The following is a 17,733-nucleotide window of genomic DNA, read 5'->3' as shown; positions in this document are numbered from 1 at the left end:
CCATACCCTCCAACTCCTTCCCACGCTGCAGTCACCTCGGGGCATTCCCTGGCCTCCTGTGTGTCAGTCTGGAGGGACACCCAAGACTTGGGAGTGACTCAGATCCACCCCTTTGTCCCCAAGGGGCATGCAGTCATGCAGGGGGACCGACACAGCCATGCACCAATTTGAATGTTTGGCTAGGGAAATACTAAGAAGCTCAAAAGAAAGACAGGGCATCCACAAACCTATTACTTTAAAAGTCTATTAAGCATGAGAACCCCTTTCTGTTCCTCTCACGCCAGCTTCCTGAGTCAGGTCAGTTCAGCAGTTGGGTAGTAACATTCCCAGCATTGTTTAGTTTGTACAGGTAAAAAGCCATGATGATAATACTGGTTTATGACGTGTGTGTCCGGAACTCAGTAGGAGATGCCTCCACTGAGGGGGCTGCGTGCATGTTCACTGCATCTGTGCGGGGGTGGGGGGGTTTGCTGCAGCTTTTGAGGGAGGGGGAGGGGGGCAGCGGGCGAGTCAGGTGAGGTCTGCCACACCAAGTGGGTTGCTCCCTGGCCAGCCAGGGATCGAACTCGTGCTGCAGAAGCTGTGGATTGCTTCATAGTGCGGTGCTTAACCCCTTGCGCCACCAGGGAGGCCCCTTGCTGCAGCTTTTGAATCAAGGGAAGGGAAGACATCTCTCTGGGTAGGGATTCAGGGTGTCTGGGGGAGGGGCAGGCAGTGATTGAAAATTTACACAAACTGTTAAAACATCACTTTGTACTTGGAGAGGGGAGAAAAATCTCTATTTTTGTAATATGATCACAGCGAGTAAAACATGACAGAATTGTTTTGGCTGGTGGGACCTAGTGAGTAAAGGTTGTCCGGAGAAATCTAATGGATGTGGCGGGAATGTGAAGAGGCATGAAGGAGTCAGGGGAAGCTGCTCAGAGGAGGTGGTATCTGAAGTGAGAGAGCAGGGCAGGCTTTGGGGGACCCTGCGGAGGCAGACATGGAAGGATCAGCTGCGAGGGTTGTCAGCCACCCCAGAGACCCGGGTCCTGGGCTCCAGGGGTTACTCCTGTGGTCCGTCTGGCTCAGGTCACTAAAAGGCCCAGTATGCAGTGTTGGGCCCCAAGGACCTGCCTCCCTTTTCATTTGCCAGGGCGAAATGGGTGCTGGCACTGCTAGACTTGCAGCCACCCTGGGAGATAAAACACACCCCCTGGTGTAAATTGGTGCCCTTGGCCCCTGAGAAGGTGGGTCAACCCCACCTGGAACATATGACATGAGAGGGGGAGGGCCCACTCCCAAGGGTAAGAGATGGGTCCTAGGGTTTACTTTTAGTTTTCAAAAAGATTCAGTCTCGTCAATCTGTAGCATCGTTAATGATCATTATTTTTTTTAAAGATTTATTTATTTACGCATACAAGAGCTGGGGTACAGGCCAGAGGTGTGGGTGAGTGAGAGGATTCACCAGAGATAGAGTGGGGAACAGAACAGGCAGATTGACTGAAGTACACTGCTGAGGGGAGCAGGGGGCAAGACAGGAGAGGTCTGCTATGCCATGTGGGTTGCTCCCTGGATGGCCGGGGGAATCGAACTCGTGCTGCAGTGGCTGCGGATTGCTTCATAGGTTGCGTCTTAACCCTTGTGCCACCAGGGAGGCACTGATCATTATTTTTTAAAAAGATGTATTTATTGGGGCCTCCCCAGTGGCCAGCGGGTTGATCACCGCACTGTTAAGCTGTCTGCAGCCTCTGCAGCGCGGGTTCGATTCCCAGCCAGCCAGGGAGATTCCCACATGGCGAAACAGACCTCTCCTGTCCTTCTCGCTGCTCCCCTCAGCAGTGCTTTCGGTCCATCTGCCTGTTCTGTTCCCTGCTCTGTCTCTTGTGAATTCTCTCACCCTCTGGCGCCTCTGACTGTACCCCAGCTATTGTATAAATAAAAAAATAAATAAAGCTTTAAAAAAAAAGATTTATTTATTTATGCATACAAGAGCTGGAGTGTAAGCCAGAGGTAAGGCAGTGTGGGGTGCGGTGAGAGGATCCACCAGAGACACGTGGGGAGCAGAACAGGCGTATCTACTGAAATATACTGCTGAGGGGAGCAGCAAGGAAATAGGAGAGGTCTGCTGTGCCATGTGGGTCACCTTCCTGACCAGGGACAGAACTTGTGCCACAGTGGCTGCAGATAGCTGCATAGTGCTGAGACTTAACCCCTTATGCCACCAGGGAGACCCCTGATCATTAAGTTTAAATCCCTAATTTTCTTACGTTAACTTATTTTTTATATGTATGATAATTTTATTTATTTGAAAGAGTTATTTCTCTGTTTATTTTTCACTGAGGTATTGGGGCACCCCCTTCAGGTGTTGCCACCATAGTGCACCTACCACCGAATCGCCCATAGGCTACCACCACATAGTCCACTGTTTCCTCCTTCCTGTGCCCTCCCCCTCCCCTGAGCCCTTCCCCTCAGATGGTCAGTTCTGTAGTTTTCAAGGGTCTGTTGTTAAGCCTGTCTTTTTCTATTATTATTATTATTATTTTACATCATTGTTCATTTTTTTCTCTTTTTTAAAGGTTAACAAAAGGTTTATTTACAAGGGAAGGGGAATGAGGAAATGTACAACTCAGGGAGAAAAGAGGGAGATGAATTCTTAAATGTGTCCTACCCAGTTCCGCCGACCTGGAATTCCAAATGACCTGCCGAGACCAAACCTGCCTGGCCAAGAGCACGAGCCAAGTGTTCCCGACCCCATTAACATGGCTAGTTTTTATTTACAAACAGAGAAAATGGCTGCTTAGGTCCTCACAACTTCCCTTTGGGGATCATGGGATTTGTAGTTCCCGGTGTCTTGATGGAGTGGGGGTGGCAGCCACAAAACCTATATGGAATTAGCTCAGAACATTCCATCCCCCTAACAATTCCCCCCTTTCACTTTTTGCCACCATTTACATGGTGTTGAAGATCAAATGTATGGATGCTGGGGTACAGTCTCAGATGAAAATTTTTCTCAGGGTTAAACCTGTCTTTTTCTGACTCTTAGTTTACTCTATTTTCCACAGGTTAGTATGGGTCCTAGTGTTTAAACGGGGCAGTGGCTGCCAGTCAGCCAGCCTATGCCCAAGCGTGTGTGGCCAGGGCACCCACAGGCCCCTGAAGTCCAGGAGCTGGGCTGGTGTGCCAGTCACCCCACGATTTCTGGGCTAGCATTCGTCATTGCTCGTCTCTCCTGGGACTTGAGGGTGAGGTATCTTGAGCTGAGCATGCAAAGTGGACGCAGGTAGTCTTTCTCCCTGTGGAATGGCTGTTTCTGGGTGTCCTCTCCCAGTTGCTGGGATTTCCTGGGCTCCATGCAGCAGGGCCAACCTCGGGGGATGGGGTTTCACCAAAGAGCCCAATTGTGAAACAGGTCACCTCTGTCCACGGCTCCCCTCCCCCTTAGAGCTTCCCTCAGTGAAGTGACTGGAACAACCGTAGTCATTTATTCAACTATTATGAGCACCTGTGTATGTTCAAGGCCCCCAGGGGACAGCTGTGAACCATGCAGAGGTGACTGCCCTTGAGGACCTTATGTTCTCACAGGGAGACACATAGTCAACAATTAAACCAGCAAAATGAGACCGTTGTAGAGTAGGCGTAAATGAAGAGAATGCAACAGGGAGGTGTCTTGGGGATGAGGTGTCTCGGTGGAGCAGTCAGGGGAGTTCACTGAAAAGGCCTGAATGAGTCAGTCATGCAAGAAGGTAGAAGGCGAGCTCCGTAGGGAAGGAAGAGGGGAAAAAAGAGAGCTTAGGTAGCAGCAAATGCCACAGCATTAAGGTAGAAACCAGCTTGACTAGTTCAAGACTTAGGGTGAGGGGCTTCCCAGGGTCCCACAATGTATGAAGGACAGAGTCAGACATTGGCTGTCGACAGAGCCTGGATTTCAGTGCTCTGTCCTCCATCCCCTGCACAGTTAAGGAGGCAGAGGCCCAGAGGGACAACTGGCTTCCCCCATGTCAGGGAGGTGGCCACACCTCACACCTACCCAGGCTCTCAACTGGGAGGGACCCCTGCCCCCTCTAGTCTACCTCCCCAGCCAGTGTTGGCACTCACACTGGTCTGAGCAGGTGGGTTACGTTTCCACCCAGGTGGCGCCCGCTGCCTGGGCTCCCCAGGCAGCCCACACGACTGCTGGCACATGACATGGCCCAGTCTCGTGGTCAGTTCAGTGCAGCCCAGTGTCACTTACATGCTTGCAGACCCCACCTGCTGTTCGCTCCATTCTGGACTTAACTCTAGGCTCTGTGTCTTAGAACAGGGTGTCCAGAACTCACCATAATTTGCTGTACCAGGGGTAGCAAGTGAGTGTCCCTGTGCGTCTCACACCATCCCAGTGGCAGTTGCTGCCAGAGCAGGTGTGATGGGGGTGGGGTGAGAGGCCCCAGTGGTGGGGTGCAGCGGGGAGGCTGCCCTGTGCTCTGGGTGAGACGCTGCACCTGGGCCAGCACTGCTGCCAGCTCTGGGGTCCAGTTCATGTTTATGGCTTTCTTCCCCTCCACCCCCAGCCCAGAGACACCTGTGTCATGTCACCCTCTGGCCCTTAGGCTTTACTGCCTTCATTCATTGAAAAGTCCTTCATGCCATGTTAGGCACCTGCATTGGGGTGTGGGGTGATCAAAAGACAGAAATGAGTGAGAATGGGTGTCTTCTCTTGTTGGCTTTGATGGGGAACGCCAGCCCTCTGCTAATTTGTCCCGTGGGTAGGTACAGAGCAGATGAGGCACGGAACATCCTGGCCCCCAGTCCTTCTCTGCAGCTCCTGCTTCCTCTAATTCCTCTGCCCTCTGACTCGGTCGCAACACGCCCCCAAGTGGCCTCAGAAAGCACGCTGCCTCTAGACTAGAGAAATGAGGCCTCCTACCGGCTGTCTATGCTCTCTCATTCTTGAATTGCATTAGTCGGCAAACATTTAGTGACCGTCCACCCTGCCCAGGCCCCTTTCTACACTGGAAATACAGTGCAGAAGAAGGCAGCTATGTCTGTGCCCTCAGAGACCTGGCATCCAGTCTGAGGAGACAGACAGGAAGCTGATAATCTATGAAGAATGTAATGATCAGAAGTGATAGAGGAAAGGATGACATTTGTCAGGGCAGATGGGTGGAGGCCTCACTGTGGAGGGGGCATTTGATAGATATTTGAATGATGAGGAAGGATCAGTCATGTGCAGAGCAAGAAGGGGGGGCACCAGGGACAACATTGGCAAAGGCCCTGAATCAGGGGCTTCTTTCTGGGTTCTGTTACAGGAAGGAAACCAGTATGGCTAGATCAGCACTAGGGAGTGAGAGCATTGTGGGAGGTGAGGAAGGAGAGGCGTGTGGGGAACATGGCAAGAGTCGGATTATATCACAAATATAAGATAGTGGAGGGTTTATGGTTCAGTGAATATTTTAGAATAGGGGCCTCCCTAGTGGTGCAAGGGGTTAAGCACAGCACTATGAAGCTATCTGCAGCCTCTGAAGCATGGGTTCGACCCCCTGCCAGGAAGCTGACCCACATAGCACAGCAGACCCCTCCTGTCTCACCCACTGCTCCCCTCAGCAGTATATGTTGGGCAACCCACCTCTTCTGTTCCCCACTCTGTCTCTGGTGAATCCTCTCACCCTCCACAACTCTGGCCTGTACCCCAGTTCTTGTATGCATAAATAAATAAATCTTAAAAAAAATGTATTTTAGAATAGGGACCAGATTGCACAGGCCACCCGTACAGGGGTTTGTAGACAGAATTCAGGAGTGGTCCATGACCTTGCATAGCAATAAAATGACATCTTCATTTTCACTATCCTCTAATTAAAAATGTGCCATTTAGCTCTATTACACATATAGCCAGTAGGCCACAGCAGCATGAGCAGTAGTGTCCTGGTCACCAAAGGAATCCCACATGTTGTGACAGTTGGTGCAGATCTCTTGAAATATAATTTTTAGTATTTCACATACAAAAAAATCACTTTTCTTGGAAAAACCGTCCTCACTTTTCCTGGAAAAATCGTCCTACCTACTGCTTGGTTCCAATAGCACCTTAGGTCTTCAACCCTCTTAAACTGATGATTAACAGCTGGAGTGGGACAGCTGGGGGGTCAGGGAGCCACTGGGCACTCTGTTCCCCTGCCAAAGCACGTGGGGGAAAGGAGAGGCCTTCACAGATGGACAGGGAATGGCCATGAACTGCCCCAGACAAGTGGTTGGAAGGGCGAGAATGAGGGCAGAAGTGACTATTCATTGGGTGGGTGAGAGTAGGGTGAATCTGTTTTTTTCTTTGTACTTTGAAAAGTTTCAAAATTCAAGAGGAATGGAAGGATTTACAGTGATACCAGTTTCTTATATAGTTTCTTTTTTGTTGTTAAAGATTTATTTATTCATACAGGAACTAGGGTGCAGGCCAGAGGTGTGAGGGGGCAGTGAGAGGATTCACCAGAGACAGAGTGGGGAACAGAACAGGCAGATGGACCAAAATACACTGCTGAGGGGAGCAATGGGCAAGTCAGGAGAGGTCTGCTGCACCATGTGGGGCAGCTCCCTGTCTGGGGATCGAACTTGTGCTGCAACGGCTGCGGATATCTTCACAGGTTGCATCTTAACCCCTTGCGCCACCAGGATGGCCCTTTTCCAGATATAGTTTACACACACTTCAGCAACTACCTCAATCTAATGTTTTTTAACATGAACAGCTGCGGAACACTGTTCCGTCCCTTGAGCTTTCTTTCCACTCCTAGGAATTCTCAGGGATTGTTCCATATCCAGACACAGATGTTCTTTTTGATGATTGCGTAGTATTCCACTAGAAAGCTCCACCCTCACTCATCCCCCTGGCACCTGCTGGTTTCTACCGTTTTACTAAAATACTGCTTGCTCTGGGAATTTCTTTCTAGAAAGCTGAGGTCATTTTGCACAAGTGTGAGTATATCATAAGATAAAGTCCCAGAAGTAGACAGCTGAGACAAGGGTCTATCTGCAGGTTTCACAGACATCACCAAAGACCCTCTCATACACGGAAGCATTTCCCATACCCCTCAACAGGGCCTGGCATCATCTTTGCCGATAGGTAACACCAGTCTCTCCAGGCAGCTATTGCAGTGTTTGTTTTACTATGAGTGTCTGTCTTAATCTGAGTGCATTTTCATTCAGAGCTGTGAGCTGTTCGTATTTCCTTTTCTGGGCAGTCTCTAGATCCACTAACCAGATTATTGTGGGGTCACTAGTCTTTTTTTTTTTTACGGGTTTGTAATCACTTTTTATATAATAGAGAGGTAAGTGCTTTGTGTTCAGTTGCTCATGTTTTCCCCCAGTTTGTTCACTTCCTGGCATAATTTGTCTTCAGAATAATAGCATTGGGAGGAAGTGAGGGGCATGCATCATCTCCACCTCAACTTCTCAGGAGAAATTGTAACTATATGTTATAACTGTAAATACTACAACTTTCAACTATACATAGAAGTTGGTAAGTAAATAATGAAGCATGGTCTCGGTTCATTCAGCTAAGAAATGTGGAGCAGCAACTGGGTGTCAGGTGCTGTTCTAGGTGCTGAGATGACAGCTGTGACCCAAACGGTCAAAACCATACTCTAATGAAGATGACAGCCCAGTAAGGGAGACACGCTGTCAAAGAGCAAACAGAAGAGGGATACCTTGAGGTGGTGATGAGTCTTACGAAGGAGGTGAAAGGAAGGTGAAAGGGAGGGTTGGTGGTGGGCTGGTTTAGATTTAAGGTAGTCAAGGAGGGCATCTTTGAATGGTGACTTTATCCAGGACCTGAGTGACAAGAAGGACCCAGGCAGAAGGATAAAAACTAGAGCTGCCTGGGAGCAGAAACAGCATGTGTAAAGGTCCTGTGGTAGGAGCTGAGGGCAGGAAGAAGACTAGTACAGGCTTCAGGATAAAGGACCTTAGAGACCAGGTGAGGAGTTTTGCTTGTGTTCTGGGCAACAACAACAAAACATTGAGAGTGTGTGTGTATAAGGAGTTTTTGCTTTTTCTTTTGGACTTGTCCAAACCTAAAAATGAAGGGAATGGTAGTGAACTCTGTGCACCTTCTCACCACTCAGCAGCTATGAACGTCTTACTCATCCTGTTTCAGTTGTATCCCTCACTTTTTTGGTAAACAGACTAGATTTTTTTCTTTCTCCCTCTTGCCATACCTCATTCTCCCCCTACAAAATCTTTTTACTGAAATATAACAAATATAGAAATGTGCACAAATCACAGCTACATGGCTCAATGATACTCATAATTTGAGCACACGCATGTCACTGGCACCCATATGGTGAAACTGACTATGGCTGGTTCCCCAGAACCTCCTCCTCCTCCCAGATTCCTTCCAGGTTCTGCCTCCTGAACCTCTAATGTGCAAGTGGAACATAAAAGGTTGACATGAGATGACCTCTGTCATGAACATGGTGTCTGGGGCATAGAGGTTACAAATGGTTCTGCCATGAATAGTCTAGCACATGTGTCTCTTGGTGACACCTGTCTGTGTGTGTGGTGGGTGATACCCAGGAGTGAACTAGCTGGGTCATAAGGCAGGTGTCTGATCAGCGCTGGGAAGCAGTGCCTGTGTTCGTTTGCTAGAGCTGCTGTAACAGAGAACCACAAGCTAGCTGTCTGAACACTGAGGCATTTTCAGGTGTTGGCCGGGTTGGTGTCTGGGAAGAGGGATCTGTCCCAGGCCTCGCTCTTTGGATTGCACGTAGCTATCTTCTCCCCATGTCTCTTCACATCAACTTCCTTCTGTACGTTTCTGGCCTGTGTCCGAATTTCCCCATATTATACGAACACCAGTCCTACTGGGTTAGGGTCACCCAAATTACCTCCTTTTAACTAGATTATCTGCAAAGACGCCCATCACCAAATAAGGTTTGGGAGGTTAAGTTTCCAACATACCTTTTTGGGAGAACACAATTCAACTCATAACAGTGCTTAAGAGTTTCCTGAAACAGCCACACCAATTTACTCACCTACTATTTGCTGGAGTGTTTTAGAGTTAATTCCAGACATGATATCATTTGCCTTGGGAATGTTTTAAAAGGAGGCAAGACTTAGTCTGTTTACATTTTTAAACGGTTCTATTTGTTCTGTGGGAATAAAAAAAAAGGCAAATCGTTCATCAAGAAAGAAAATGTGTGAGCCTCCCTGGTGGCGCAACGGTTGAGCGCTGGGCTGCGAAGCTGCCTGCAGCCTCTGCAGCGCCCGTTGGATCCCCGGCCGCTGGGCGAGGGTCCCACATGGCGCGCAGACCTCTCCTGCCGCCCTCTGCACCCCTCAGGGGTGTACTTCGGTCCTTCTGCCTGTTCTGCTCCCCGCTCTGGCTCTGGTGAATTCTCTCACGCTCCCGTGCTTCTTACTGTACCCAGTGCTTGTATAAATAAATAAATAAATCTTAAAAAAAAAAGAAAGAAAGAAAATGTGAGGAAAGAGCAACCCTCCTAGGAAGTGCCAGGTAGGACCCTGGTGTTGGAAGAAGCCTCCTGGGTGCCCTTAGCTCAGGGATGCCTTGCAGAGACTGGGTTCCATCCCTTGCTGCCACTGAGGTTCCTGGCTGCCCTGGGGCACCCCTCAGGGCTAAGGTGATACAGAGGGAGGAGCCAGGCCAGGACTCAGGCTTTCTTTCTGTCCATCCTCCTTCCTGCCAGGACATACAGCAGCTCCTCCAGCTCCAGCAGCTGGTGCTTGTGCCGGGTCACCACCTCCAGCCACCTGCTCAGTTCCTGCTGCCGCAGGCCCAGCAGAGTCAGCCAGGTAATGTACCCCCCCACCTCCACCCCTGCCCTAAGACCTCCCCTCAGGTCCCCCTCCCCGCTTACCCTGTGCTTTCCCCCTTGTCTCCCCAGGCCTGCTACCGACGCCAAATCTATTCCAGCTACCTCAGCAATCCCAGGGAGCTATTCTGACCTCCCAGCCCCGGGCCGGGCTGCCCACACAGGTGAGTGCCCACCAAGTACCAGGCTGGACCTGCAGGGGGTGGGAGTTTCCTCACCATTTGGCCCACCCCACAGCAGCCAAGACAGGAGTAGGGAGACCTGGGGCCCGGCCCTGCTCTGCCACTCATTTGCTGTGGGAGTTCATCAGGCCAGTGGCTCCAAACCCTACAAGGCATATGACACCCGTGAGAATCTGATAGAAGCTGTGGATGTGACCCCAGACCCCATCATGCATGTGTGCACAGACTCGAAGTGTTGGGGCATCAAATTAGTACCCGAGAGTTACTTTCCTCAGAGAACACACTGAGTATGTTCGGGTACACTAAAGTGTCTCTCGGGTACTAATTCCATTCCAGGCCGGAGACTGAAAACCAGAATTTTTTATTTGGCCCACACCATATTTTAAAAATCGAATTAGTTGTAAAAAAAATTCCCAGAATATGCCAGAGTCCTAGCTTCTCTTGACAAAGCAGCAGTCCTGGTAAGCCTGGGGGCTTCTGTGGGGCATGGTAACTGCTGGCGGGGCAGGGAGCCCCTCAGACAGAGGCAGCTCCTTGGCCCCCGGCCTTTCTTTCTCTTTGCTCTTGGATTCTAGACTTCCATAATAATCTTTCGGGATCCTTTACAGATTTCAAAGTTCCCTTCTATCCATTTTTTAAATGGCCCTTTCAAAAAAAAAAAAAATATATATATGGACTATTTCTGAAAACCCCAAACGTAAGGCTTAGCTGCAATTTTGAAATCCAAAGCTGCTCAATAAGTCAGGCTGTTCTTATAATGTTGGCCCCAGAAGTCACTCGGCTACAAAATCTGCCTTGGTCAGAGACATATACAGCATCTGACTTTTCTTTATCCCTGGTGGTGGTGTAAGCTACATGTCCTTCTCTGCGGACAGTTCATGTGTGTGGTTACAGGGTGATGCCTTAACCCTAATGAGGGGGTCACATCCTATAGGCTTTCCAAAATCTGAAAAATTTCTGAATTCCAAAACACATCTGGCCCCCCCAGGGTTTGGATGATGAATCTTGTACCAGTGACTGACATCCCTGCACCCACCACTTGCTTCAGAGCTTTTATTTTTAGAGAAATGAACTATTCCAGAGAGCTGTTGCTTTTTTGTAAACCCCACACCCACCCCCTTTACAGGAACCCTTCCCATCTATTAAAAAAACAACTTCCTTTATTTGTAACCCACTCATTTTTTTTCAAAATATTTTTTTATTTAAATTTTATTTTTATATTCCCCATACAATTACAACCCCCTTATTTTGACCCCAAGCCCTCCTTTCCCCACCCCCACCCCCCATAGAGTGTCTCTGGTTCATAGTTGTTTGTTGATTTTGATATTTTCTTTCTTATAGTTATTCTTTTTCCTGGTCCCTTATTTAAGTTTTCTAGATCCCTGCTATGAGTGAGACCATCCGGTATTTTTCTTTTTCTTTCTGGCTTATTTCTTTGAGCAGGATCCCTTCCAGCGCCATCTGTGTTGCTGCAAATTGCATGTGTTTATCTTTTTTGAATGCTGAGTAATATTCCATGGTGTATATGTACCACATCTTCTTGATCCAGTCATCTATTTTTGGGCATTTGGGTTGTTTCCAAAGCTTAGCTATTGTAAATAGTGCTGCTATAAACGTAGGGGTGCAGGTGCTCTTTGGAATTGATGTTTCTGTGTCCTTTGGGTAAATACCTAGGAGTGGAATTGCTGGATCCTATGGAAGCTCTATGTTTAGTAGGTCCAGAAATCTCCACACAGCTCTCCATAGTGGTGGACCAGTTTGCACTCCCACCAACAGTGCAGGAGAGTGTAATTCACTCATTTTTAATCAAATTCATCTAGCTGCCCCATGGGGCAGGTAAAGCTCCATGTTCCTATCCTGTTTCCATCTGGGGAGCAGGAAGCCAAGACCCAGAGAAGTTAATAGCTTGCCACAATTACCCAGTAGTAGAACTAGTCCCCCCAGGCCCCAGCTCCAGGGAAAAGAGCCCTTCTTGAAACAAGCTGTCTGCTCCTTCTGGGAGCTCACGGGCTGGGAAGGAATGAGCAGAGTTCTGGGCAGTGAGAGGACCCTATGAGACTGCAGAGTGTAACCCCCATGGCGACTGACTTGGCATGGGGGCCCTGCTGCCTGGGAGCCAGTAGAGGGGAGTCTACAGGAAGAGACTGGCCCACAGGGAGGCATGGTTGGGGAACGGGCAGCCATTGCTGAGCCCATCCTGGTCCTCGGTCCTACATCCCACCCACCTGCCCACCCCACCAGGCTGTGACCCGCCCCACGCTGCCCGACCCGCACCTCTCACACCCGCAGCCCCCCAAATGCTTGGAGCCACCATCCCACCCCGAGGAGCCCAGTGACCTGGAGGAGCTGGAGCAGTTCGCCCGCACCTTCAAGCAACGCCGCATCAAGCTGGGCTTCACACAGGTCTGTGGCCCCCTCAACCCAGCGGGACCCGAGTTGCGGGTGGGGTGGTGGGGCATGGCCAGCTGGGGGGAAGGGTGAGGAGGTGGTCTTCTAGTGAGAGGGATACGGGGTGCCACCAGCTGGGGGGCAGGGTATTGCCAGGTAGAGTTCAGGTGAGAGGCAGGCCCAGCTGGGCAGGGCATTACCCTCAGGGTTTGAGGGGTGGGTGGTCAGGGTTTTGTCAGCTGTGGGTGAGAGCTTCCCAGAGCTCTAAGACCGGACCCTGACTGCCACCCCCAATCTCTCCCCACTGACCCAGGGAGATGTGGGCCTCGCTATGGGCAAGCTCTACGGCAACGACTTCAGCCAGACGACCATCTCCCGCTTCGAGGCCCTCAACCTGAGCTTCAAGAACATGTGCAAACTCAAGCCCCTCCTGGAGAAGTGGCTCAATGACGCAGGTAGGGGACTGGATCGGGGCTTCCTAGCCGGGGCATGTAGGTGGTGTAGGGCGAGGCCGAGTTCGGGGAGGCGCCCTCTCACGCCCTGGCCTCCTTCCGGGTGCAGAGACTATGTCTGTGGACTCAAGCATGCCCAGCCCCAACCAGCTGAGCAGCCCCAGCCTGGGTTTCGACGGACTCCCTGGCCGGAGACGCAAGAAGAGGACCAGCATCGAGACCAACGTCCGCTTCGCCTTAGAGAAGAGTTTTCTAGCGGTGAGGCCCCCCTTCCCCAGTGCCGGTCCTGGGGGGCCAGGGGGTGGTGGGAGGATGGGCTGGGGCTAAGGAGTCCTCTGCCTGCAGAACCAGAAGCCTACCTCAGAGGAGATCCTGTTGATCGCGGAGCAGCTGCACATGGAGAAAGAAGTCATCCGTGTCTGGTTCTGCAACCGGCGCCAGAAGGAGAAACGCATCAACCCCTGCAGCGCAGCCCCCATGCTGCCCAGCCCGGGCAAGCCAGCCAGCTACAGCCCCCATCTGGTACTGAAAGCTCCGCTACCCCCTTGTCCTTTGCCCGCACCTGTGTGAGCACCTGGTGGTCCACAGTACCTAGAACCGAGGCAGTCAGAGACACCCTTGGGGACAGGCCATCATGGTGGTGCAGCACAGCCACACAGGGACACACAGTGGCCAGGGAGGGAACTGTGGTCTGGTGTGGGGGTGAGAGCACCGCAGATATATACCCACATAGCCAAACAGTTATCGTAGGTCGGAGCCACACGGGGATAGCTACATATTTCCAGGACCCATGGTGCCCCCACACACACCTCCAGGTTCAACCGCACAGACACAGGCAGGGACATCAGCGCTGCCTGGGTGTGCATGCAGGTCCACAGCTGCACACCGACCTGCTCAAGTCAGACACACTGGGACATCCCTTTATTCACCGGGTGTGAAAAGAGCTGTAACACCACAGGAAGGAGCAAGGGACCTAAAGGGCCCCCACTCCAAGATGTGGAGGAAGAGGGGACCTTCTGAGCTGGGTCTTGTAGGACAAGAGAGTGTTAGCCAGACATGAGCAGGACAGGCAAAGGGACTGGTGAGTGCAAAGTCTCAGAAGCCAGAGCGTTGAACCTAATTTGAGGAAACTGAGTGTGGTTGGAGTGATTGGAGCTGAAATGTGTATGAAGAAGTGGGGCTGAGTTTGAACTTGAACCACAGGCAGTGAGGAGCTAAGGAGCAATTTTGAGCCAGGAAGGGACAGGGTCACATTTAGAGTAAGCCTCCTGGGAAGGATGAGACTGCAAGTGGGGAGACCAAGAAAGAGGCTGGTGGGTGATCCCAGGAAATCGAGCAGTGTGGCTATGCATGTGGGCCTGCCTTTGCCAGACCGATGGGGCCGGGGTGGGGGGGCACTCTTAAGTGACAGGGATCACTTCCTGCTGTGGTTTGGGCTTCCCTGGGATAAATGTGAGGAGAGGTATGGAGGAAGCCCCTGGCACAATACAGACATAGCATCATCCCCAAAGCCCCTCTCCCCCTGTCCGGGAGGCAGACGAATGGGGGCTGCTGGAGACAGTGGCTTAACTTGCCTTCTTTCCTCTCTCCCCAGGTCACATCCCAAGGGGGCGCCGGGACCTTGCCGTTGTCCCAAGCTTCCAGCAGTCTGAGCACAACAGGTCAGAGGGGACAGAAGGTGGTGAGGGAGCACAGTGTAGGCCTGAGATTCTTGAGAGGGTTGGGGTGTTCAGAGGCCTCAAGGCTCAGCCGGGATTGAAGGGGGCAGGAGAGGGCAGAAGGGAGAGGGCCGCTTCCTCCCTCCAGCCAGAGCAGGTCACTTCCATCTGCTCCATGATATCACATGAGCAAAGTGTGTGGTTGCTGCAGGATCTATTTGGGTTGTTTCTGGCATTTATCAACATTCACCAGAAGTGACTTTGTCTCACTGAACCTCAATTTTTGACATTATGAATGTATACTATGTACAGGAGCTACCTGCATGAATATAGATATATAAGCTTTTGTACCCAAAGCCCTTCCCCCTTGCTGGGACAGGGCCTGCTATTTAACACCATATATATACACACATACACACACATACATACCTATGTATGTGAATAATATAATATATATATGAATAATATAAAACAAAACTGTTATGGCAATCTCCCGGAGAAATCAGGTGGTAGTTATAGTTATAGTTCCTGCTTCAAAACTATATTTCCCTTCCTTATATTAAGAGCTACTGGGGTGGAGAGGTTGCAAAGGATATGCCCGGCACTGTTCTAAACTCGAAAATATGTTGACTCATTTAACCCTCACACCCATTTATGAGGCAGAGTCTATGGTTGTCCCCATTTTCCAGATGAGGGGACTGAGGCCTGAGAGGTGAAGGCCCTGGTTCAAGGACCCACCTGGTACTGACTAGGCTCTGAGTGCGGTGGGCCTTGGGGATAGCTGAGCCGCACCCCCCTGCCTGGCCCCTAGAGGGAGCCATAGGGCTCTGTCTTCCGGGTGCCCAGGTCTTGTCTGGGTAACAGGAGTCAGGGCTGAGACTCAGAGTGGGTTTTTGGTCAGTGAGCACCTGCTGGGCACAGGGCTCAGGTTCAGTGGGTGGCAGCTGTTCTTTCTGTGCTTCTGTGACTGCTGTCACTGTGGCAGAGGCACAGAGAAATGGCCCTGGGCGGAGAGGGTGGAGTCGAAGCTCTGGGCAGGGGAAGAAACGAGTTGACCCCAGTTACTTGGTGAAGAATGAATGAATGGAAGCTGAAGTCTCCCTCTCTGTGTCTCTCTCTGGTAGTTACTACCTTATCCTCAGCTGTGGGGACGCTCCACCCCAGCCGGACAGCCGGAGGAGGTGGGGGCGGGGGTGGGGCTGTGCCCCCCCTCAATTCCATCCCTTCTGTCACTCCCCCGCCGCCCCCGGCCACCACCAACAGCACAAATCCCAGCCCTCAAGGCAGCCACTCGGCTATCGGCTTGTCGGGCCTGAACCCCAGCACGGGGTAAGTGGACAGCTGTGAGGGGGTGGGGGGAAACTTCGGGGAGAAGCAGGGTCGCTGCTGCTTCTGTATGGGGAGCTGCCCTGCAGTTCTGCCAGGGTCCTGCCCCTGCTAACCCTCTGCTTTGCCTCTTGCAGAAGCACAATGGTGGGGTTGAGCTCCGGGCTGAGTCCAGCCCTCATGAGCAACAACCCTTTGGCCACTATCCAAGGTGCGTGCTGCCACATGTCACTCCCATGGTCACCTGCCCTGCCCCCCCGGGGCCTCCAGCCCCCCCATTGCTGCTCCAGCCATGCCATCTTGCCCCTGCTCACCGCATCGCTCGCCTCTTCATGCCCATCTCACCTCTGGGGAAGGTGTGAGGGGTGCTGACAGGGGTCAGTGGGGCAGATGGGAAGACAGGGGGCGCTCTGGGCAGGATGCCGGAAGGTGCCCCAGCCCAGCCTCTCTCTCTCCCCGCCAGCCCTGGCCTCTGGTGGAACCCTGCCCCTTACCAGCCTTGATGGCAGCGGGAACCTGGTGCTGGGGGCGGCCGGTGCGGCCCCGGGGAGCCCCGGCCTGGTGACCTCGCCGCTCTTCTTGAACCATGCCGGGCTGCCCCTGCTCAGCGCCCCGCCTGGCGTGGGCCTGGTCTCCGCAGCCGCTGCAGCCGTGGCAGCCTCCATCTCCAGCAAGTCTCCTGGCCTCTCCTCGTCGTCGTCCTCCTCCTCGTCCTCCTCCTCCTCTACTTGCAGCGAGGCGGCAGCACAGACCCCTGGAGGCCCAGGGGGCCCTGAGGCAGGGTCCAAGCCCGAGTGAGGGCCCACCATGCCTCCCCTCCTCCTCCTCTGACCCCCACCTCGGCTTCCCACCTGGGAAGAGGGCAAGGAGGCCAGCAGTGGGGACACAGGGGGTCCTCGAGCAGGAGTGACAAGGGAGGAAAGACCAAAAAAACCAACCAACCAAAAAAAATTAAATAAACCAAGAGAGAGAAGAAACCAACCAACAAAAAAGAAAACCAAAAATAATCACAACAGAAACCAGCTGCCCCAAAGGAACCAGAGGTGAAAAACAAACAAAACCAAAAACAAACAACCCCCCCACCCCAAGCCGAACAAACCAAAAACCACACCAAAAGTCACGAGCCAGACCTCAGCGTGCTCACCCTCACCGCTGTGACACCAAATAAGAACCCCAGCCGCGGAGAAGCCTCCGAGGTCGGACCTCAGCTGAGCCCTGGCTGTGGGACCAACCCCAACCTTGCCTCCCCCTTGGGGGGCAACAGAGAAAGAAAAAGAGAATGTGCCAGCCTCCCAGCCCCAGCCCAGACCGTCCCGCGATGGGGCACAGCCCGGGGCAGAGGGCTTGGGCTCAGAACCATCAACCAAATGTTCTTTTCCAGAAGGTGAAAGGGCCTGAACAACTTTACACCAAATATTCAGTAGCTTCATCCAAAGGATGTACAGAATTTTTAGCGTTGCGCTCAACAGAATGTGTCCCTAAAATGTGTCCCCTTGTCCCTTGGACCCCAGGCTCTCCCCACCTGGGCAGGGGGTCTCGCTTTAACCTCCTCACTCCCCCTTACCCCCAGCCAGGGGAGCGTCCAGGGGAAGGCCTGGGATGACTTTTCACCCCTTGTACCTCCCCTTTTTCCCTTTGAAGGGTAGGCTAGGCCATTTTGCCAAGTTCTAGCTCTCACACGCTCCACCCCCCCTCAACCCCATCACCCTCCTCTGCTCTGGAATCTACCCTCCTCCCCTGCCCGTGGGAAGGTGGACATTTCAGGCAAGAGGGGATGAGGCGAGGGCATTCAAGTTGTCTTTTTTTCCATCCTTGTCTGTCGGTTTCCCTGAAAAAAAAATTCATATTCCAGTGCCTATCCGTGGGATCCTTCCCGTCTTTGACCAGAAACCAAAAAGAGAGCTCACCTCGCTCTTCCCACCCTGTGCCCCTCTGACACTGGCAGATGCCT

At 52.0% G+C, this 17,733-nt stretch overlaps 1 protein-coding gene across 14 annotated transcripts in view; it reads left to right on the top strand.

Annotated features, from left to right (window-relative positions):
- The window catches only part of POU2F2 (POU class 2 homeobox 2), a gene marked incomplete at both ends in the record, with an annotated part of 30,421 nt that extends 13,071 nt beyond the window's left edge, over positions 1–17,350 (top strand). For 4 of the 14 annotated variants that reach the window (XM_084257984.1, XM_084257982.1, XM_084257980.1 and 1 more), the window contains 10 exons: positions 9,651–9,756; positions 9,849–9,940; positions 12,248–12,361; positions 12,660–12,801; positions 12,908–13,056; positions 13,144–13,320; positions 14,393–14,459; positions 15,581–15,785; positions 15,920–15,993; positions 16,246–17,350. In XM_084257984.1, coding sequence (XP_084114110.1) covers positions 9,651–9,756; positions 9,849–9,940; positions 12,248–12,361; positions 12,660–12,801; positions 12,908–13,056; positions 13,144–13,320; positions 14,393–14,459; positions 15,581–15,785; positions 15,920–15,993; positions 16,246–16,580 — 1,461 coding nt within the window. Of the gene's footprint in view, positions 1–9,650; positions 9,757–9,848; positions 9,941–12,199; positions 12,362–12,659; positions 12,802–12,907; positions 13,057–13,143; positions 13,321–14,392; positions 14,460–15,580; positions 15,786–15,919; positions 15,994–16,245 lie in introns of those variants that run through there. The other 10 variants (XM_084257977.1, XM_084257976.1, XM_084257986.1 and 7 more) reach the window with 4 other exon arrangements.
- Between the last annotated feature and the right edge of the window lie 383 nt (positions 17,351–17,733).

The sequence above is a fragment of the Talpa europaea genome (genome assembly GCF_964194135.1).
Source record: "Talpa europaea genome assembly, chromosome: 16".
Lineage (NCBI taxonomy): Eukaryota > Metazoa > Chordata > Mammalia > Eulipotyphla > Talpidae > Talpa > Talpa europaea.
Note: the sequence above shows the minus strand (reverse complement) of the source record. Positions and strands in the feature narration are given on the sequence as shown.